Genomic DNA, 20332 nt, shown 5'->3' with positions numbered 1-20332 from the left:
TTTCCAAAGGAAACGAAGCCTTCCTATGCCCATTACTTCTATACCAACAGGATCACTCAATTCTGAACTATAGAATGAAGCAGGATACGACAAAACATGCAACCTAAAAATAACATTAAAAGAAAACCCACCCCCAGGGTGCTTGGCTGGCTCAGTCAGAAAAGCATGCGCCTCTTGATCTCGGGGTCCTGTGTTCAATCCCCATGCTGGCTGTAGAGATTACATAAATAAACTTTAATAAAATAAAGAAAACACCCTGACAATGTTCAGCTTCTGATTTTGACACAAATATGCCAGTCCTCGGTAGAAAGCTATGTTGTAGCCGTGGTACAAACCAGACCAGTCTCCAACACAAGCATCTCAGTGGCTCAGGCCGTTCAGCATCCACTCCAGGCAGAGGGTCCCAAAGCTGTTTCACTGAAGTAAGGGTCTGCAAACCTGTGCTGTAAAGGGCCAGACAGCAAATGTCTCTGCTAGCGGTTCTCATCAGGGACAGTTTTGTCTCCCAGACTTGTTAATGTATGCAGATCCTTCTACTTGCTACGAGTGAGGGGGCCTCCTGGCATCTACTGAGTAGAGGTGAAACGCTACAATGCTCAGAACAGCACCCCTACCCCGCCCCAATGAAAGAATGATCTGACCCAAAAGGCCAAGAGTGCCAACTGCAAGCCACATTCATTTTCTGTCACATTTTGTTTTTATAACCCTTTGAAATGTAGAAATCACTCTCAGCTAATGTACTCCCAGTACAAAAAGAGCCCTCAGGCCACAGTCTGACCCCTGCTGCACAGTAAGGCCTACGAGGACCACACACTGGCAGGAAAACAAGGCTCTGGTGCCACACAAACTACTCAGCAGTCCTCAACACAGTCCTACCCTATGTTGTCTTTACCCTGGTCACCAGGCCAGGAAGACAAACTTCTCAGAGGGAGCGCCCCCACGCACCAAAGAAGCCCTAGTGCATTCCAGTCTCCCACAGTCAGCTTTGTAACCAGCTAAGTGAACACAGGGGGGCGCATCTCAGCACTCATGTGATTTCACCCTCAAGAGGTCAGGCAATCACTACCCATCTCAGCAAAACATTCTTATTTTATTTTTATCTCAGCAAACGTTCGCATTTGGCACCTGACTGGCATTAAAGACCCCAGGCCAACAAATGTGAGCCAAGACCATTTCCAGGTCTCAATGCCTATGAGCGTTAAAGATGCTACTCTCCTCCGTCCCTTAGGAAGGCCTAAATCTGTCCCAGGTGTGCTAACAGTGCTGGCCACAAGGTGGTAGAAAAGTTGCGATCAGCTGGGACAGGAAGCCAAGCGGTGCTTTATAAGCAAAGTTCTCTCAGGCGACAGATCTCCAAGTACAGGGTCCCAATCATGCTTACTCAACGTACTTCTGTCTGCCTGGAATAAAGACAGGGCCATCCTCCCCCAGTAGCTCAGGGAAGGGGATGCAAGCTCATTTACGCTTTTCAGAGCTCAAGCATCTAAGTAAGTCTTGTCGGATGGACAGGGCAGCGAGCTCTTAGGGGAGCGCTGCGGGGCAGAGGAGTCCCTGAGTCAGGCTTTGCAGCCTTTGCACAGGGAGTCCTTTCCCAAGATCCATGAAAATACTCAGAGCCCATCAGGACATCTTACATATATGCAGTTTCCAACTGTCAGAGGAATTCTGCACTCTCTGGCCGGGGTCCTTCTCGGCATCTCAATTCAAAGATTCGCTGTTCAAAGCATGAAATAGCGAGAAACACATTTTAAGGACCAAGGCTGCTCTTTCCAGCCCCGCTGAGGGGGCCGTATTAGACATGGTTGGTACAGAGAACACTGGGCACTGGCCAGGACGGGAGCTGGCTTTGCTTTCAGACCCAGACTTCTCCTTTGGTGCGAGGGAGGTAGGACCTCAGCCTGGGGTCCAGCATCCTAGGTATGCAGAGTCCCCTCTCCGGCCTTTCTGCGGGGCTAGTTGACCCTACAGGCGCGGATCATGAGCAGCTGCAGGAGAATGAAGACTGGAGACGTGATCAAGCCGAACCAGAGCTCCCGAGTCTGTTCCACCAGCTTCTGGCACAGTAACATCTCGAAGACAAACTTGAGGCTAAGAACCGTGAGGACCCAGAAGAGGCGGAGCACGGCCAACCGCTTCTCTCCGTCCTGGAAGAGGCGCACCGACACGATGGTGGTGAAGTAGGTGCTGAGCCCATCGGCGGCGAAGAAGGGCACAAACACGTTCCACCAGGAGAGGCCGGGAGCCAGGCCGTCCACACGCAGCGCCAGCAGCACGGAGAACACCAGCAGGGCCAGCAGGTGCACGAAGATCTCGAAGGTGGCGAAGCCCAGCCACTGCACCAGCTCCCGGAGCGAGAAGAGCATCGCGCCGGCTGAGCGCGGACCCGGGCGCGGCCGAGCGTCCCACCGGCGGGGCTGCGCCTCCTCTCCCCGCGGGCCTCGCCGGCGCCTGCTGCCGTCGCTGCTGCGGCGAGCGGCGGCCAGGGAGCGGCTCCGGCTGTCCCGGCCCTCGGCGCTGGCGTGACGCCACTACCCTAGCCCCAGCCCGAGACCCCGTACCGGCCGCTAGCGGACGCCCGCCTCTCCCGGACGCCATGCCCTGCGGGGCGCGGTCTGAGGGCGTCACTTCCGGCCGCCACCGGAAGTCGGAAGTCCAAACGGGTCCGGGCCGCCCGGGCTCGCGCGAGTGTGAGGGGGCGCGGTGCCGGGGTGCGGGCGTCGGCCGGCCGCCCGGATGCCGAGCCCGGGGCTTCTCGTGCTCTTCGGCAGCCAGACAGGCACGGCTCAGGATGTGTCGGAGAGGCTGGGCCGCGAGGCTCGGCGCCGGCGGCTCGAGTGCCGGGTGCAGGCCCTGGACTCTTACTCAGTGGTGAGGGCGCCCTGGGGTCTCGGCGGGGAGACCGAGCTGCCTGGGGCGCCAGCGCCGCGTCCGAGCCCTCGACCGCAGGGCGCCGCGTCTTGTCCGGCCGCGGGCCCTTCGTTTGTGGCGGGAAGACTTGGGGGCAGTGGCTCGGCTCAGCACCTGGAGGGAGGAGCGGGCGAGGGGGGAGGGGGGCCCTGCCGGGGAGGAGGGACCCTGCCGGGGAGGAAGGACTCTGCCGGGGAGGGGGGACCCTGCCGGGGAGGGGGGCCCTGCCGGGGAGGAGGGACCCTGCTAGGGAGGGGGGACCCTGCCGGGGAGGAAGGACTCTGCCGGGGAGGGGGGACCCTGCCGGGGAGGGGGGCCCTGCCGGGGAGGAGGGACCCTGCTAGGGAGGGGGGACCCTGCCGGGGAGGAAGGACTCTGCCGGGGAGGGGGGACCCTGCCGGGGAGGAGGGACCCTGCCGGGGAGGGGGGCCCTGCCGGGGAGGAGGGACCCTGCCGGGGAGGAAGGACTCTGCCGGGGAGGGGGGACCCTGCCGGGGAGGGGGGCCCTGCCGGGGAGGGGGGACCCTGCCGGGGAGGGGGGCCCTGCCGGGGAGGAGGGACCCTGCCGGGGAGGAAGGACTCTGCCGGGGAGGGGGGACCCTGCCGGGGAGGAAGGACTCTGCCGGGGAGGGGGGACCCTGCCGGGGAGGGGGGCCCTGCCGGGGAGGAGGGACCCTGCCGGGGAGGAAGGACTCTGCCGGGGAGGGGGGACCCTGCCGGGGAGGAAGGACCCTGCCGGGGAGGGGGGACCCTGCCGGGGAGGGGGGCCCTGCCGGGGAGGAGGGACCCTGCCGGGGAGGAAGGACTCTGCCGGGGAGGGGGGACCCTGCCGGGGAGGGGGGACCCTGCCGGGGAGGAGGGACTCTGCCGGGGAGGGGGGACTCTGCCGGGGAGGAGGGACCCTGCCGGGGAGGAAGGACTCTGCCGGGGAGGAGGGACCCTGCCGGGGAGGGGGGACCCTGCCGGGGAGGAAGGACTCTGCCGGGGAGGAAGGACTCTGCCGGGGAGGGGGGACCCTGCCGGGGAGGGGGGACCCTGCCGGGGAGGAAGGACTCTGCCGGGGAGGGGGGACCCTGCCGGGGAGGAGGGTCCCTGCCGGGGAGGGGGGACCCTGCCGGGGAGGGGGGACCCTGCGGGGGAGGGGGGACCCTGCCAGGGAGGAAGGACTCTGCCGGGGAGGGGGGACCCTGCGGGGGAGTGGGGACCCTGCCGGGGAGGGGGCCGGCCGCTCCCGGGCGCTCACCGAGACCTTCGGCCCCGCCGCCCCGAGGGAAGCGGGGGATGCCTAGTCATTGCAGCGCGAGGTCTTACACGTGTGTCTTTCCGTTGAGGTGAATCTGATTAGGGAGCCCCTGGTGATATTTGTTTGTGCGACTGCGGGCCAAGGGGACCCTCCCGACAACATGAAGGTAAGTCTGACCTGAAGGCTCTGCCCAGGCGCTCAGGTCACTGCGCGGACCCTCCCTCCGTTGTCCCTGGCCGGAGTCCCGGAAGCACAGGAAACCTGCCCCTCCGGTACCTGCTGCCCATTGGCTATGGATTTGGAAGGGTCTCTTCGGGAGGAGCCGGGGGCTGTGGCTGTCCTCGCTAATAAACGCTTCACAGGCCACCGAATCGCCTTGATCTCCATTTTAACCCTTAATAGTTTCTCCAGGGCTGTCTGTGGATCGGGCCTGGGTCTCTGTGTGTATTTCAAAACCGTTAGACCTTTCCAGAACATTCTTCTATTCTTTGAACATCTTTTGAGCACACCTACTCCAAGCATGATCCAGGGCTGGGAATCCGGCCGCGAGCCTGTTTCTGTCCTCACGGCGCTCACGGCGTAGCAAAAGCAACCACCGTCACAGGCGGTTACGGTGCTAGGAGATCCCTGCCGCCGGCGAAAGTACCAGGTGTCACGGGGGCATTCGTAAAAGCTGTGTGGCCCAACCTGGGCACTCAGGGAGAGCTTTCTGGAAGCAAGGCATGTAGGCTCAGTCCTGAGGATACGTGGGGGCTGGCCCGGGAAGAAGGAGCAGCCTGTGCAGCCGAGAAAAGAGCAGCTCCAGGAAGGGTAGGAAGCGGTTCTGTGGGACAGAGGCAAGGGGAGCCTCGGGGCGGGAGGCCGGAACTGATCCCAGGGAGCCCGGCAGCCACAGCAAGGGGGACGGACCCGATGTGAGACGCCGTGCGATCCACTGGGGACACTCCAGCAGAACGGCCGCTTGTCAGTAGGGAGGGCGGGCTGTGGAGCAGGAACAGTTCCAGGGGACACATGGTACGGGCAGGACTGGCGGCCTGGACCAGGAGGGCGGCAGACGGAAGAGAAGAAGAGGGGCGCCCCAGAGATGGCAGGGTGAGATCGAGAGGACGTGGACTCAAACGGGGACTGGGGCCGGAATGGATGGAAGTTCCAGGCACGGAGATAGAGACCAGGGGGGTCAAGGGCTAGGTGTCGTTCAGGTGGGGTTACAAGGTCAGGGGGCAGCTCTGGCAAGGATCCTGGGTGAGGCTTGAAAAAGGAAGCTCCTCCCTCTCTTCGGAGACAGGTGGCCCTGAACACCGAGGGCAGGAGAGGTGGAGGAAAGCCTGGGAGGGCAGCAAACAGAGGGAGTGTACCAAATCCAAGGTCAAGGGCACAGAGGTGACTCCTGAGAGGAAGGCTTCCAGCTCTCAGAGCTGCACAGAAGTAAAGTAAGATAAGGCCTGAGCAGCACTGGCGGGGTTTATCAGCAAAGGGATTGCTGGTGACTTTGGGGAGACCAGTCTGAGGAACCTACAGGGAGAGAAGTGGGTCACGGGGCCAACAGCTAAGTGAGTGGAGAGGATCTTAGGAATGTCTCTACATTAAATGAAAAGGGCGCCCGGGTGGCTCAGTCAGTTAAGCGTCTGCCTTCGGCTCAGGTCATGATCCCAGGGTCCTGGGGTTGAGCCCCACATCGGGCTCCCGGCTCAGCGGGGAGCCTGCTTCTCCCTCTGACTCTCCTCCCCCAGCTTGTGCTCCCTTGCTTGCTTCCTCACTCTCTCTCAAATAAATAAATAAGATCTTATTTATGTATTACACAGAGAGGAGACACAGCCAGAGAGGGAACACGGGCAGGGGGAGTGGGAGAAGGAGAAGCAGGCTCCCCGCCGAGCAGGGAGCCTGACATGGGACTGGATCCCAAGACCCTGGGATCATGACCTGAGCCGAAGGCAGACGCTTAACAGTTGAGCCACCCGGGCATCCCTAAATAAATAAAAACTTTAAAAAAAAGAAAGAAAGAAAGAAAGAAAAAAAGACCTGTTAAATGCTGGGGGTGAAAAAATAAAAAACAAGTAAAAAAAAAAAAATGCTGGGGGTGGGGCGACGGGGAGAAAGAGGCTTAAGACTGAAGAGCAGGGTCCTGGCCCGAGTGGTACGGCAGAGTGCGGGAGGCCTGGGGCCGTGACTCCGACACAGTCCGGAGCGGCCTCTTGGACAGGAAGAGGAACGGGAGAAGCCGGATCTGAGGGGACCGGAAGCAGGAGGCACGGGAGGGAAGGGGAGATGAAGACATCCGGGAGGTCAGCTGGGCTGGGGTGCGGACCGGGTATCAGACGCCAACAGCACGAAGGAGGCGACGGCCGTCCCCGGGCGTGGTGGACACGTTCGGCGGCAGGCACAGACCCCACTGTGGAGGAGGTCAGGACAGAGCCCTCCCCAGCTGAAGCAGGGCCCGGAGGCTCCTCGGAGAAGCTGCAGACTGAAGTCCCAGGGACACGGAGGAGGGGGCTGGTCCCTGCTGGAGACCCGGCTCGGTGACCGGCTGTGTACTGAACGGGAAGGCTCTGGACGCCTGGCCTTGGTCCTCAGAGCCCCGAGGTCAGGCACGCGCTCCCAGGCAGTGGACAGGCGGAGCCCTCTGTCAGGAAAGGGAGTCACCACAGTGGGAAACCCAGCAGGGTCCTGGCCGGGAACCCACAGGGGGTGACAGGCCTGAGCTCACGGTTTCCTGTCAGCTTCTTAAGTGCAAGGAGACCAGGAGGAACCGCCATGCCCTCGAGGAACAACCGTGGAAAGAGACCGAGATGCTTCCAGGGACAGAAGCGGGAGGAGCAGAGGCAGGGGAGACCCTCCAGGGCCCGCACCCACGGAACAAGAGCGCGCGAAACAGGACAAGCCTGGAAACCGAGGAAACACCGGAAAACTTGAAAAGATTAGAGTTGAGATCTTCTGGAAAGTTGAACAAACCGTGAGCTAGGACACGAAGCAGATCAAAACCCTAAGGTCATCTGAGTAACCTCAGAAGGTGAACCGTAGGGTGGGAAGAAACTGACCAAGGAGAGTCACGGTGTCCCAGAAGGGCACCCGGGACAGGCCTGCCTGGGAGGAACGGCTCCGGCCAAGGCATGCGGCGGTGGTTGCAGCCCTTGGGCACAGACCACAGGACACGGGAGGACACTGGCTTCTCGGCCCCCGTGGCCCGGCTGGACCAGCTTGGAGCAGGGGCTCGGGCTCTTTGGTAAGAGGGTTTCCTGTGGAAGCGTGCCCCGCAGACCTGCGGGCCCCTGCGGAGGGAGGACATGGACGTGCTCGGATGCAGAGCTGCAAGAAGTGTCCCTTGGCTGGGCCTCTTCTCGGCGCCTAAGGGGCTTCAGGAAACCGGTCTCTAAGGAGGTGCGCGCTGGAGAGGCCCCGGGAGGCAGACCGGGCACAGTCCCCAGTGCAGCGGGCAGAGCCAGGACAGGCCAGAGTCCCGGTACCGCAGAGGGCCTCTGTTTCTGGAGATAAGCAGCAGAAGGAAGGCGGAGCGCCCTGACGTCTTGCCGCGCACAAGCAGGTGTCGCCGGGGCTCTGCTCTCCATGGCTGAAGGTGACGGGACTCCGTCACCATGTTGGGCAAGTATGCCTGGAGGCTGGGACAGAGTGGCCCAAGACATGCTCCCATGAGGACCCCAGGCAGGAAGGAGAGGCACTGGGCTGTGACCCTGGGGGTCCGGGTGTAAGGCTGCTGGGATGGGCAGATGCATGGAGATGAGGGTGCCCAGGGTTGGGGGCAGCTCTGGGTCCTTGGCCAGCACAGTGAGTGAGGTGGGGAGCCGTGGGGCGGCAGTGAGTGTGAAGCACACTGATGTGGGCTCGGGGCCAGGAGTGGGCTCCAAAGGAGAGAAACTTCCCCTTCCACCGACCACTGACGGGCCGCAGGGCCTGACATCTCGGCCCAGAGGGGTGCCTGTGGCAGCCTGGGCTTCGGAGCTGTGGGTGGGGCGTCCAGGACACAGGACTGTAGTCTGAAGGAGTAAGCCACCCGCGGGGAGACCCAAGCAGGGGCGGGTGCTTCCCCCACCTGGAGAGAGCGGTGGGAAGAAGCTGTGGCCTTCCTGGGGTGGACCTCAGGAACCTTAGTCCCAGGGGCCCTCTGCCCCAGTGGGGTGGAGCTCCACGTTCTGGTGGTGGCTCTGGGGCAGCTCACTGTTTTTTTGTTTGTTTGTTATTTTTTTTTTTTAAGATTTTACTTATTTATTTGACAGATAGAGATTACAAGTAGGCAGAGAGGCAGACAGAGAGAGAGGGGGAAGCAGGCTCCCCGCCGAGCAGAGAGCCCGATGCGGGGCTTGATCCCAGGACCCCGAGATCATGACCTGAGCTGAGGGCAGAGGCTTTAATCCACTGAGCCACCCAGGCGCCCCTTATCATTTTTTTTTTTTTAATTTATTTGTGAGAGGGAGGGAGAGGCAGCGGTAGTGTATCTGGTAGTGTATCTCGCGCAGTTCTCAGTACCCGGCCTGGGGCTCTATCTCAGGAGGGAGGCAGGAGATGAAACCAAGCCCCCTGGGGCAACTTTCTTTTGTGCGATTTTTCTGCTTTTTCCCAATTCCCCCTCCCACCCCATTGTAATAGAATAAAAAAGTGGTGTTGTTTTAATAACAAAGGTCTAGAGGAACAGCGTGGCTCCAAGAGACGGTTCCTTTCTACCTGGCCCTGCCACCCGTTGCTCAGAGCAGGGCCTCTCTCCTCTAACTTTGGCTTCTGGCTGCAGAATTTCTGGAGGTTCATATTCCGGAAGAATCTGCCACCGACCTCCCTCTGTCAGACAGACTTTGCTGTCCTGGGCCTCGGGGACTCCTCGTATGCCAAGTAAGTAGGGGCAGGAGAGCCACTGGCCTGCAGGAACTGTCCTCCAGGTCGAGCACAAAGTGTCCCAGTACCGGGAATGGTGACTTGGCCCCCAGGGCTCCCGCTGGACCTTGGGCGGGGACCAGGCTGCCTGTCCTGCTTCCGCAGTGACCACCGGGGAGCATCTGGGTATTAAAGAGTGCTTGGGGCACAGACTGGAAACTGGCAGGCAGCAAAGGGGGGGGTCTTCTAGGGCAGGAGCAGATGTCTGGACCTGCCCAGCATCCTAGGTTGATATGGGACCCACGGCAGCAAAGGCCCACTGACTCCCCACTCTCAGAGAAACACATAGGAGATACGTGGGCTTACAGAGAGCAGTGGGAACAAGCGAGGGGCACAGAAGACCCGCCCAGCCCCGGGAGCCGCTCCGTAGCACCGTGTGGCCTCCTTGGCCTTTCTCCCTCGGGTTTTCAGGACACCCGCGTCCTAAGCAAAGAGTACTCCTGCTTTCCTTCTCAGGGCAGCACCGAGGGCTTTGCGTTGAAGGGAATGTCCGTTGTCAGGTCACTGAGACGTGGAAGCCTCTAGCTGTGTGGCGCAGGGGTGGAGGGAAGGCCGACCGGGTGCCGGCGCCGGGTGCCACAGCCTGCAAAGCCAGGCGCAGCCGGCGCAGGGCTGGGAGGGCTCAGCCGAGGACGACGGGAAGCCACGGCAGCATGACAGTCCTCTGCTGGGTGGTGGTCTTGTTCCGTGCCTCACGCAGACACTTGGGCACGGTGGCAAACACAGGCTGGAGGGTGGGTGGGGGTGGGGAGCCCCTCCTGCCCATATCCTTCCCCAGCCCATGAGGCCCCGTGGGCTCATTTGGGGCTGCTTCCCCTTCACTGCCCTGCGGCCGGGGCTGGGTGTACCCAAGCCTCGCTCCCTCTCCGAAGGTTCAATTTTGTGGCCAAGAAGTTACACCGTCGGCTGCTGCAGCTCGGGGGCCGCGCCCTCCTGCCCGTGTGCCTGGGCAATGACCAGCATGAGCTGGGGTGAGTGGGGTGGAGGCCCTCCCCTGCAGGCCCAGCCACGAGCAGGGCCCCCCAGGCTCGCACGCACCTGCTCTCGCTCCAGGCCTGATGCTGCCATCGACCCCTGGCTGCGCGATCTGTGGGAGAAGGTGCTGGCACTGTACCCCGTGCCCCTTGACCTTGGTGTGATCCCCGCCGGAGTCCCGTGAGTGTGGGCCGACAGGTGCAGCGGCGCAGCCTGGGCCCTGACGACAGCCTGACCAGTGTGTACCCTCTCCACAGTTTGCCCCCCAAGTTCACCGTGCACTTCCTCCCGGAGGCCCCCATGATACGCTCTGAGGAGCAGCCTGGGGCCGGCACAGACCCTCCAGGTCCACCTTCAGAGCAGCAGCCCTTCCTGGCACCCATGGTCAGCAACGAGAGAGTCACCGGCCCCTCGCACTTCCAGGACGTTCGGCTGATCGAGTTTGACATCACAGGCTCGGGGCTCAGGTGAGGGGCCTGAGACACCAATGGGCGGAGGCCAAGGGCCGGGGCTGGGGGGCTGGGGGTGCGGGTCAGACAGCGGGGAGACACTTGCCCCCGAGGACCCCTCTGCCGGCACCCTTCCTGCACCCCCGGTGCCCTGCGCACCCCGGCCCACTCTGCCAGAGGCTTTCCTGCACAGCTTTGCAGCCGGCGACGTGGTACTGATCCTGCCCGAGAACGCGGCCAGCCACACCCGGCAGTTCTGCCAGGTGCTGGGCCTGGACCCAGATCAGACCTTCACGCTGCTGCCTCAGGAGCCAGGTGAGCGCAGGGCCCCGTGGGGGTGCAGCCGTGGGCACGCGTTCTCCCTGCCCTGCTGGGGTCTGCCCAGCCTCCCTGTCCTCCCGCTGCAGGTGTGCCCCGCCCGGCACGGCTGCCCCAGCCCTGCTCCGTGAGGCACCTTGTGTCACACTACCTGGACATTGCCAGCGTGCCCCGCCGTTCCTTCTTCGAGCTCCTGGCCTGTCTCTCTCCCCACGAGCTGGAGCGGGAGAAGCTGCTGTACTTCAGCTCCCCCCAGGGTCAGGAGGAGCTGTACGCCTACTGCAACCGGCCTCGCAGGACCATCCTGGAGGTGTGAGCAGCCGTGGGCAGGCGGGCGGGCCCAGGGCTCCAAGCCCCAGCCTTGAGGGGCCGTGCCGGCCGTGCCCACCCGAGGCCGTGTCTGCCCAGGTGCTGTGCGACTTCCCGCACACGGCGGGAGCCATCCCTGCGGACTACCTGCTGGACCTCATCCCCCCGATCCGCCCGCGGGCCTTCTCCATCGCTTCCTCTCTGCTGGTGAGGCCACGGGGCAGGGCCCAGAGCTGGCCGCAGGGACGCTGGGTAGGCCGCAGGCAGGCGTATGGGGGGCGGGGGGCCCCGTTCCTCCACGTCTGCCCCACATCTGGGCCCAGCCCTCGGGGGGGTGGGTCGAGCTTGAAGCCAGGGCGGACGGAGGCCAGGAGAGCCCAGTGGAGCCGGCAGCCAGCGTCCCGTCCCTCAGGCTCGCCCATCCAGGCTGCAGATCCTCGTGGCTGTGGTGCAGTACCAGACACGCCTCAAGGAGCGCCGCCGGGGCCTCTGCTCCTCCTGGCTGGCCTCGCTGGATCCCGGGCAAGGTGACCCCCGTTCTCTGGAGGGGCGCGCAGAGGACTGGGCCTGGGGCCTCCGTTCTCCCCTGTCCCGCACGGCCAGTGCCAGGCTAGGGCACTGGTCCTCGCACCCCTTCACACCACCTCTCTCCTGCCGTAGGACCTGTCCAGGTGCCGCTGTGGGTGCGGCCCGGGGACCTGACCTTCCCAGAGACCCCAGACACACCTGTAATCATGGTGGGCCCTGGCACTGGCGTGGCCCCTTTCCGAGCAGCTGTCCAGGAGCGCGTGGCCCAGGGCCGGAATGGTGAGCGCACAGGATCTCCGGCAAGGCAGCGGCTGGGGCCTGCAGAGCCAAGCCTCAAGGCCACCCTGTGTTCCCCCAGGAAACTTTCTGTTCTTTGGCTGCCGCTCGCGCCACCAGGACTTCTACTGGGGGGCTGAGTGGCTGGACCTGGAGAAGAGGGGCTGCCTCACCCTCTTCACAGCCTTCTCCCGGGAGCAGGTGGGTGTGCTTGGAGGGGTGGGGAGGGGGCCGCAATGCAGTCTCACCCCCCGCCCCCTGCCATGTCCCTATAGGAGCAGAAGGTGTATGTGCAACATCGAATCCGGGAGCTCGGGCCGCTGGTGTGGGAGCTGCTGGAGCACCAGGGCGCCTACTTCTACCTGGCAGGGTGAGCCTGGGCCGCTGGGTGGGGATGGCGGCCAGCCCTTCCGGGGGGGGTCCCAGACGCGCTGAGCCCTCCTGGCCTGTCCCTTCAGCAATGCCAAGTGCATGCCCGCAGACGTGTCGGAAGCCCTGACGTCTGTCTTCCGGGAGGAGGGCGGGCTCTCCAGCCCTGATGCAGGCGCCTACCTGGCCAGGCTCCAGCGGACACTGCGTTTCCAGAGTGAGACTTGGGCCTGAGGAGCCATCTTGCTGGCCTGGGCCCCTCTAGCCACCGCCCTCTAGGAGGCCGCCAACCTCTCCGCCTCCCTCTCCGCTCCCCCCCCCCCCGCCCCATCCCCTGCACAGCCTCGCTCTGGTCTACCTGGGGCTCTGTCCTCAGCCCCGACGCCACTGCCCGTGTGGCACCCCGCCATGCCCCCATCCAGGGTTCCAGGCTCCTGCTGGCCTCTTCCCACTGGCCCAACATGGGTCCTGGTCAGGGTGGGCCCTGGACTGCGCCACCCTGCGTGGGGACGGTGCCTCAAGAAGGAGCGGGCAGCCTGATGGCCATCGGGACTCTCCAGACGACACAGGAACCTGGGGGCTGGGGAACCCCAGGGCACCTTTGGAGGTGGTGCAGGGTCTCTGGGAGTGCCACATGCCACCTCCCTTTGCCCTCGGGGACAACGGGCTCCCAGCCACCCTCTGCCACCAAGCACCTGGTGCCACCTCAGGGCCTCACGGGGCTCTGGCCAGGCTGGAAGTCAGTGAGGGTCAGAGCAGAGGGAGGAGGCCCCCAGCCAGTCAGACTTTCCCCGCCCCAGTCCTGGAAAGGCTCAGTAAAAAAGGTCATGGGCTCTGTTTGGCTGTTTCTGACATGCTCTTCCTTCTGACTGTCTTGGTACCTTGGGGGGAGGTTGCTGGGGCCTGCAGTGGGTCTGGATGGGACGGCTGTCCGTGGTGGGCACTGCACCGTTGCTCTGCCATCTTTGCTACAGTACTTAGGGTCTGATTCTGCTGTGATGTGTGCTGGCTGTTTGCCCACTTTGTACAGCTCTGCCCAGTTTCTGTCAAGCCCAGGGCAGCCTTAGGCAGCCCTGGAAGGAAGGATGGGTACTGCCCATTCCCTGCCTGCCCCGGGCGTAGCAGTCCTGGCTTGGGGAGGGAAGGTGGGGGCGGGGCAGCCATGGTCCCCACCCCTGGGAGGGGCCCTCAGGATCCCCAGGGGAATTCCTGTAGGAGGAGTCAGGCTGGCTGGTCTACTTACAGAGCTGCTGCCTGGAGTCTGTGTGTCTGTCCGTCAGCTGTGAACACAGGGGTGGGCGGTGGCCGCGTCTGGGCCGGGGCAGATCCGGAGAAGACAGCACCCGTGGGCCCAAGAGCTGTCCGGAGCCCGGGACAAGTGCTGGGGCCCAAGTGCCGGCGACTTTCCAGGGCGGGGCAAGGAGCCCAGCGCTGGGACTAGGCTACAGCTGCTTTGAGGTCAGTGCCAGACCCTGCCCGTGTCCAGAGGGCCACGCTGACCTTCACAGCCCCAACCACCCTGGCTGCCACCCTGGGGACCGCACCCACCCATCTGGACTCCTGCCCCAGGGCCCCCACTCATGGCCCCTGTGACCTCAGCTCTGGACTCCGTGGTCTGCCTTCAGCCTCTCTCAGCCCTGAATGCCTAGCCCCCCCACGCCAAGTGTTGGCAGACGAAGAGTTGGACGGCAGGGTTCTTAGGAACCCCCAGGGTCCTGGGGCTCTAGACAGTGAGCCCCTGCTGGGGGCCAGAGCCACAGCCTGCCCCTGGGCCGGACAGGCAGAGGAGGAGGACGCGGCAGGGCAGGCGGGGGGCCTGGGGAAGGAGGAGTGCCCCATCTGCACAGAGCCCTATGGGCCCGGTGAGCACCGCCTGGCCCTGCTGCACTGTGGCCACGGCCTGTGCGTGGGCTGCCTGCACCAGTTGCTGGGCACAGCCCCCAGCGCCAGCCTGGGCCAGGTATGCTGCCCCCTGTGTCGCCAGAAGACGCCCATGCTTGAGTGGGAGATCTGCCGGCTGCAGGAGGAGCTGTTGCAGGCAGATGGGCCCCAGGGCCCCCCGCCCCCTACGCCCCCCGCTCCTCCCCCGCCCCGGGGCCCTGGGCCCTGGGCCTCCCTAGAGCACCGCTACCAGCTGCGCTTCCTGGCAGGGCCTGTGGGCGGCCAGGGCTGCCTGCCCTTCCTACCGTGCCCGCCCTGCCTGGGTGCACGGCTCTGGGCCTTGCGGGAACGAGGGCCTTGCCCCCGCCGCCTCGCTTTGTCGGGCCTGCTGGCCCTGGAGCTGCTGGGTCTGTTGCTGGTCTTCACGCCACTCATGCTGCTGGGGCTGCTCTTCATGCTGCTAGACCGCTCCGGCCGCTGAGCGGGGCCTCCCACGCCCGCGACCGGCACCTCTGGGGCCTCAGACAGTCCTGGCCGCCACCAGACCAGGAGACCCAGGCTGGCCCTGAGGCCTGATGACCGAACTGAACAGCCGGAGACTGGCCTCCATCCAGACCCAGGTCTGGGGCCAGGCCACCCAGGAGCCAGAGACTTCCGACCACCCTGCCGCCTGCCACGGACTACCGGTGCCCACGGGCAGTGCTGGAGGAGGCCTGTGGCCAGGCCCCATACCGACTGCTCACTGTCCTCACCACTTCTCCCTGCCCCACCGGCCCATCTGCAAGAGGGACACGGCGGACACGAAAGTGAACCCAGAAGGCTGGTAGTGAGCGGACTCCTTGGCAAGGGTGGGGTCCTGGAGGGGCTGCGGGGCCCCCACCTTGCGTTCCAGATAAGAGCCAGTGTGTATGCCCTGAAGGGCAGGGCAACAGAGGGGAGGGGTGCCTGCCATGCCAGCTCAGGCTACAGACAGCTTCCTGACTCACTGGGTCAGGACCCAAGGGGCTGGCGGGAGCCGCTGGGCGTCGGGCACCCGTCCCTGAACAACTAGGCCTTCGGACTGGATGGCACTGACCCGAGACCCCTGAGTGCCCCGTAACCTCCTGTCATTGAGCTTGGGGCCTTTATCTAAAGGACAGACACAATCAGCACGACCGCCCAGGGTCACGGGTGACACGCTGAGTGCTCTGCCCAGCACGAGAAACGGCTCTCAATACACAGCACCTGCTACCGAAACCTGGCCACCATGTTCTTACCGCCTCTGTCCCTTCTGCAGCCCCCGCAGGTCTCCCCAGCCCTTCTGCCTTCCCTCCCCCAACAAAGCTTCCTTCCCAGAGTCAGGCCGTGGAGTCAGGATCGAAGGCCCCTGGGTCCTCCTACCCCACCACCGTCTTGGCCACCTCAGACAGCCTCCAAGGCCATTCCCACACAACTCAGAGGGTCTGGTGCATACCAGGAGCCTGACGGACTGAGGTGTCCGCCATCCAGCTGCCCCCACATCCAGGGCCCGTGCAGAGGACACAGCCACCCTGTGCCCACACGCAGGAGGCAGGCTGGCCCTGCACAGACATGTGGGACATTCGCGCAGGCGTGTGCACACGCACACACATAACCCGGCCCAGCCCACACACACCTGGCCCAGCCTGGCCCCAGCAAGCAGAGCAGGCTGACCCCAAGTGGCACCGGGCCTCCCTCTGGCAGCTCCAGGCGGGACCCTGTATGGGCCGTAGCCCTGGGCCCTGGCCGCAAGAGCAGGCTTCAGGGAACGAGGTACAAACTTTGGCAAAGAGTTTTAATGGCAGAGTTGGCTGCAGCGACAATGCCACACAGGGAGGGCCAGAAGCTGTGGTGGGCGAGGGGTCAACAGGCGATAGGGCGGGGCCGGATCCCTGGAGAAGCGGCGAGCACGGGCTGGCAGGCCAGGGCGCGGGGGGGGCTCCGGCTACATGATGGAGCAGGCGGACAGTGGGTTCCGCACGTGGCAGGTGCACGCGGCCCCACAGTACTGCCGGAAGGTCTGGTAGCAGCTGCCCTCCGGCTCACCCCCCCACTGGCCCCCGGACGGGGCGGTCAGAGCCTCGGGTGGCAGGCGGCTCAGGATGGACGTGTTGACAGCGAGTGCAGCCAGGCCGTAGTCCGTGAAGAGCACAGTCTCGCGGCGGCAGGTGGGGCAGGAGATGAACTTGTACTTAGGGCAGGACTCATAGAGGATCTGCAGACACTGCTCGCACACAGAGTGCAGGCAGGACAGCACTCGGGGCCGCCGCTGGGTGACGTTGTACGTGTGCCCGCAGGTGGGGCACTCCAGGGGCTCCCCCGAAGCTGGCGCCGCCGTGGCAGGGGGCCCCGAGGAGGCGGGCCCAGGCCGTATCACATACTGATTCACGATGACCTCGTCCGCGGGCGCCACGCGGGGGAAGCCCAACTCCACACTGCCCTTGCGGGGCCGTCGTGGCAAGGGAGGGGTGTGGGGTGCCCCATCCAAGGCAGGCACGTCCCCCCCACAGGCCTGGTTGACGATGATCTCTGTGTCTGAGGGCCAGGCCCGTTTGGGGGCCAGAGCTGGGGTGGGCCGCGGTGCAGGTGGGAAGCAAGGGGCGGCCGCCTGCAGCTCGGGGAACTTCTCGGGGTGAACAATCTTCATGGCCTCCATCTTGAGGATGACATGGGGACCCTTCAGGCAGGACATGAGGAGGCCTGGCCAGCCACTGCCCACCTCGGGCCCGGGGTCAACCGGCATCCGGCTGTCTCCAGTCAGACTGGGTGTTCGGGTGGGTGGGGGTGTTGGGTGAGGCCGGGGGGGAGGAGAGGGAGCAGCATCCTGGTCCCGCCAGGCCTGATAGGGACCCCGGCCGCCCCGAGGGCTCCTGGGGGCGGCCGGTGAGAGCTGGGGGGGCAGGGCCCCCCCCAGTGGCCACAGTGGCTTCTCGGGTCCAGTCCTAGGAGGAGGAGGAAGGGGTGGGGGAGGAGGAGGGAGGCGGGGGCAGGGGGGTATGGGAGGCTGCCCTGGGCTGCGGGTCTGGCCCAGGGGCTCACCCAGGGTCTCTGGCTGCTGAGGTTGGCGAGGGGGCGTGGGGGGAGCTCCCCCTGCAGCCGAGGTCAGCAGTCCCTGAGCAGGGACATCCGGGCAGGCAGGGGCTAGGTGGGCCCCACGCCTCCAGGACAGGGCGCCCAGGGAAGGCAGCTAGCCGGAGCCCTGGCTGCGGGAGGCCCCAGGCCACAGGCTCGGCGGCGGTGGGAGCAGAGGAGAAGCCTGGCCCAGGCCCGAGCTGCAGGTGAAAGACAGCGTGAGGGCAGCGCCCGGGCCCACCCTCACCCTGCACAAAAGACAGGGCTCCCGACCTCTGACCCTGACCCTCGCTGGACTCCGGACCCAGCCCCCTCCCAGCCCCCGCCCCCAAGGCCCACCCCTTCCCCGGTGGGAAAGGAAGGCGAGTCGCGCGACCCCGCGGCCGTCCCGCCCCGCCCGAGCTCACCTGCCCCAGCCTGGCGTCCCCGGGCCGCGCGCCGCCGCCGCAGAGGTTGGCTCAAAGGCAGGCCCGGATGCGACGCCCGCTCCTCGGCCCGGCGGCTCCAGCGGCTCCGGCGGCGACCTCGGGCGATGGCGCGGCACGGCGGCTCCCAGGGGCGCGGGGCGCGGGGCTCCGGGCAGCGCGGCGCGGCGGCAGGTGCGTGCGGAGCGTGGCGCGCTCTGCGGCGGAGGCGCGGGGACCGCAGTGCGCGCGGCGCCCGCCCGCGCCCGCAGCGCCACCCCCCGTCTGGGGACCCGCGCGGGGTCCGCGGGGCGGGGCCAGTCGCTCAGCCGCCCCTCCATCGCCGCGGGCCTGGCGCCCGCTCCGGGGTTGCCCGCCCCAGCGAGCCGCCTGTGGATCAGGACCCCCGCGTCGCCCTTCTCGGCCCGAGTCCTGTCTGGCCGAACCTGGGTCCTAGTCAAGTATGCCCTCCTCCCGTTCTAGAAGGGAAACCCTGTTTTTCAAAGCCTGGGGCCTCACAGTGCCGGAGAGAGGAAGGCAAGAGGAGTGGAGAGGGGTCTCAGGAAAGCTGGTTCCCAGGGCCCCACCCGGAGACAGCCATGTGTCATCCCCTTGCAGCCCCCCGAGTCAGGGTCTCTGCTTGTCCTTCCACTCTGTCCCCAGTGCTCATGCCCCTGGCTCACAAGTGCACCCAGGTTGTGCTCAACGGGGACAGGGACAGCGTGACCGTGAACAAGGGTGAGCAAGATATCCGAGGAGTGGGTGGAGAGGCTGGACGGTAGTTGAGGGCGGGCTCCGAGGACCGGAATGCTGGACAGGCAGGTGGGGTGAGGGGTATGCAGAAGGTCAGAAGGACAACTGGACAGGCCAGTGGGGCAGCCCGCTAGGGACACGCACCCAAGGTGGGGTGGCCCTTTCTGGCATCTCATCAAGTCAGCACGTGCCCTGCTGTCACATACTTGTGCTATCCGGACCCCACCCAGCACAGAGGCCCCTTTTCCTTTCCGCTTCCTCCTCAAGCCAGGCTCCCTGACTCCCTGGGGTATAGCCTCTGCGGGAGCCCTCAGGTGAGAGACAAAGCAGAGAACATGGTGACAACTACCGGGCAGGGGACCACAGCTTGCGGGGCGGGGGTCCACAGTGCCACCCCCTGACGTGCTCCAGCTACCACAAGGCCTGCCAGCATTCCCGTGACCAGCACCGGGCCCTGTGCCTGACCCTGGACAGTTATCAGCCCCTCTCCTCTGTACTGGCCCCACTACACCTGGCTGGAGGCCTTGCTCAGGGGTCCTTCAGGGCAGCCGAGCCCACAGAGGCCTCTGCTCCTGGGGAGGAAGCCCACGCGGACAAAGCAGGCTGGAGGAGCGAACCTGGGCCTTAGAGGACTTGGCAGCTCTGTGCGACCTCAGCCTAGTGTCCGCGGATCTCAGTTTCCAAAGCCATTTAGGGAGAGGGGCTGTGGGGTGTGTGCAGGTGGCCGGCAGAGCGGGCAGCGAGGTCTTCCCGGCCCAGGCGTGAAGCTGGGGCAACTGAAAGAGACCCGGCCAGGGCGGTGCGAGGAGGCGAGCCTCGGCCCCCACTTGTCCACTTCCCAGCGACCCTCGGGGCGCGCACCCAAGGAGACACCGGCCACAGAGCCCCACCCCTTGCCCCGAGGCCCCGCCCCTGGACGTGAGGTCCCGCCCCGTGCTGGCCCACCTCCCCGAGCCCACCCAAGTCCGCGCCCCGGGAGCCGGAGACCCGCGGGTCAGAGCTGGGCAGCCCAGGTTGAGTTCTGGGCCGTCCATGGCCAGCAGACGCCGAACCGGGTCTTCAGAGAAACCTTTGAGCGCTGAGGCTTCTGGGGAATAAAGTTCTCACCGGCAGCCCCAGGCCTGTTGTGCGCATGCGCCACCCTCCGCCTCGCAGCAAGGGGCGGAGTCTTATAGGGGCAGTGGGCGGGGCTTCCTGAGCCTGCGCAATGAGCGTCTGTCCTACACCTGCGGAGTCCGCGGCCGCGGACGGACTTCCCTCCTCTCCCAGAGCCACATCGGTAGAACTCGTGTCCGGACCGGTCTGACTGGCCTTACGCAGGCCACCCCGGTCACCCTGGCCTCTGAGCCACGTCTGATTTGATCCCGCCCTTCCTTGGGATTCCCTTGCGCACCAGGACTGGAGGCGCGGGTCCTGGCCCCACCCTGCTGCCCACATCGCTCTGGGGAAGGTCACCAGTGCCAGGCCCACACCCAAGCGCTCCCATCCGCCGTCACCCCAACACACGGCGACCCTGTGTGGCAGGCTGCCTGCCGCCTCACAGAGGAAGGTGGGAGGAGAAATGCGTTCCAAGGATGGAGACGCGGGTGGGGCAGGAGCTCCCCGTCCCCGCGCTCACCCGCGGAGGGAAACTGCGGTTCCAGAAATGAGCCAGAAGGGACGCCCGGGTCGCTCCGGCGGCGAAGAGTGTGCCTTCAGCTCAGGTCCTGGTCTCAGGGTCCTGGGATCAAGCGCACATCAGACTTCCTGTTCAGCGGGGAATCCACTTGTCCCTCTGCCCCTAACCCCTGTTCATCCGTTCTCTCTCTCTCTCTTTTTTTTTTTTAAGATTTTATTTATTTATTTGACAGACAGAGATCCCAAGTAGGCAGAGAGGCAGGCGGACAGAGAGGGAGAACCAGGCTCCCTGCCCAGCAGAGAGCCCGATGTGGGGCTCGATCCCAGGACCCTGGGATCACGTTCTCTCTCTTACA

At 64.8% G+C, this 20332-nt stretch overlaps 3 protein-coding genes across 3 annotated transcripts; 1 reads left to right on the top strand and 2 right to left on the bottom strand.

Moving 5' to 3' along the window:
- Window positions 1–601: 601 nt before the first annotated feature.
- TMEM203 (transmembrane protein 203) lies at window positions 602–2607 on the bottom strand. The gene has a single exon (XM_032308934.1). It carries the CDS (start codon window positions 2361–2363, stop codon window positions 1953–1955), a length of 411 nt encoding a protein of 136 aa, XP_032164825.1. The 5' UTR covers window positions 2364–2607; the 3' UTR covers window positions 602–1952.
- An 18-nt stretch (window positions 2608–2625) lies between these two features.
- Window positions 2626–13088, top strand: NDOR1 (NADPH dependent diflavin oxidoreductase 1). Its single transcript, XM_032308929.1, has 14 exons — window positions 2626–2868; window positions 4239–4316; window positions 8889–8986; window positions 9901–9999; window positions 10082–10183; window positions 10261–10470; window positions 10646–10767; window positions 10860–11080; window positions 11179–11286; window positions 11492–11606; window positions 11740–11886; window positions 11966–12084; window positions 12159–12253; window positions 12342–13088. The coding sequence occupies exons 1-14, from the start codon at window positions 2734–2736 to the stop codon at window positions 12484–12486; spliced, it is 1794 nt and encodes a 597-aa protein (XP_032164820.1). The 5' UTR covers window positions 2626–2733; the 3' UTR covers window positions 12487–13088.
- Window positions 13089–15911: 2823 nt separating this feature from the next.
- RNF208 (ring finger protein 208) lies at window positions 15912–19459 on the bottom strand. The gene is made up of 3 exons (XM_032308930.1): window positions 18977–19459; window positions 17610–18416; window positions 15912–17402 (listed from the first exon to the last, which is right to left on the bottom strand). Exon 3 carries the CDS (start codon window positions 16871–16873, stop codon window positions 16076–16078), a length of 798 nt encoding a protein of 265 aa, XP_032164821.1. The 5' UTR covers window positions 16874–17402; window positions 17610–18416; window positions 18977–19459; the 3' UTR covers window positions 15912–16075.
- Window positions 19460–20332: the final 873 nt, after the last annotated feature.

The sequence above is a fragment of the Mustela erminea genome, chromosome 12 (genome assembly GCF_009829155.1).
Source record: "Mustela erminea isolate mMusErm1 chromosome 12, mMusErm1.Pri, whole genome shotgun sequence".
Taxonomy (NCBI): Eukaryota; Metazoa; Chordata; class Mammalia; order Carnivora; family Mustelidae; genus Mustela; species Mustela erminea.
This window is presented reverse-complemented; position numbering and strand designations above follow the sequence as displayed.

Bases quoted from the DNA above. Each gene is read 5' to 3' on its own strand.
- TMEM203 (XM_032308934.1), bottom strand. From the start codon at position 2,363: ATGCTCTTCTCGCTCCGGGAGCTGGTGCAGTGGCTGGGCTTCGCCACC.
- NDOR1 (XM_032308929.1), top strand. From the start codon at position 2,734: ATGCCGAGCCCGGGGCTTCTCGTGCTCTTCGGCAGCCAGACAGGCACG. The intron at 8,987-9,900 runs GTAAGTAGGGGC...CCCTCTCCGAAG, and splicing joins GGGGACTCCTCGTATGCCAA to GTTCAATTTTGTGGCCAAGA. The intron at 10,471-10,645 runs GTGAGGGGCCTG...TTTCCTGCACAG, and splicing joins ATCACAGGCTCGGGGCTCAG to CTTTGCAGCCGGCGACGTGG.
- RNF208 (XM_032308930.1), bottom strand. From the start codon at position 16,873: ATGCCGGTTGACCCCGGGCCCGAGGTGGGCAGTGGCTGGCCAGGCCTC.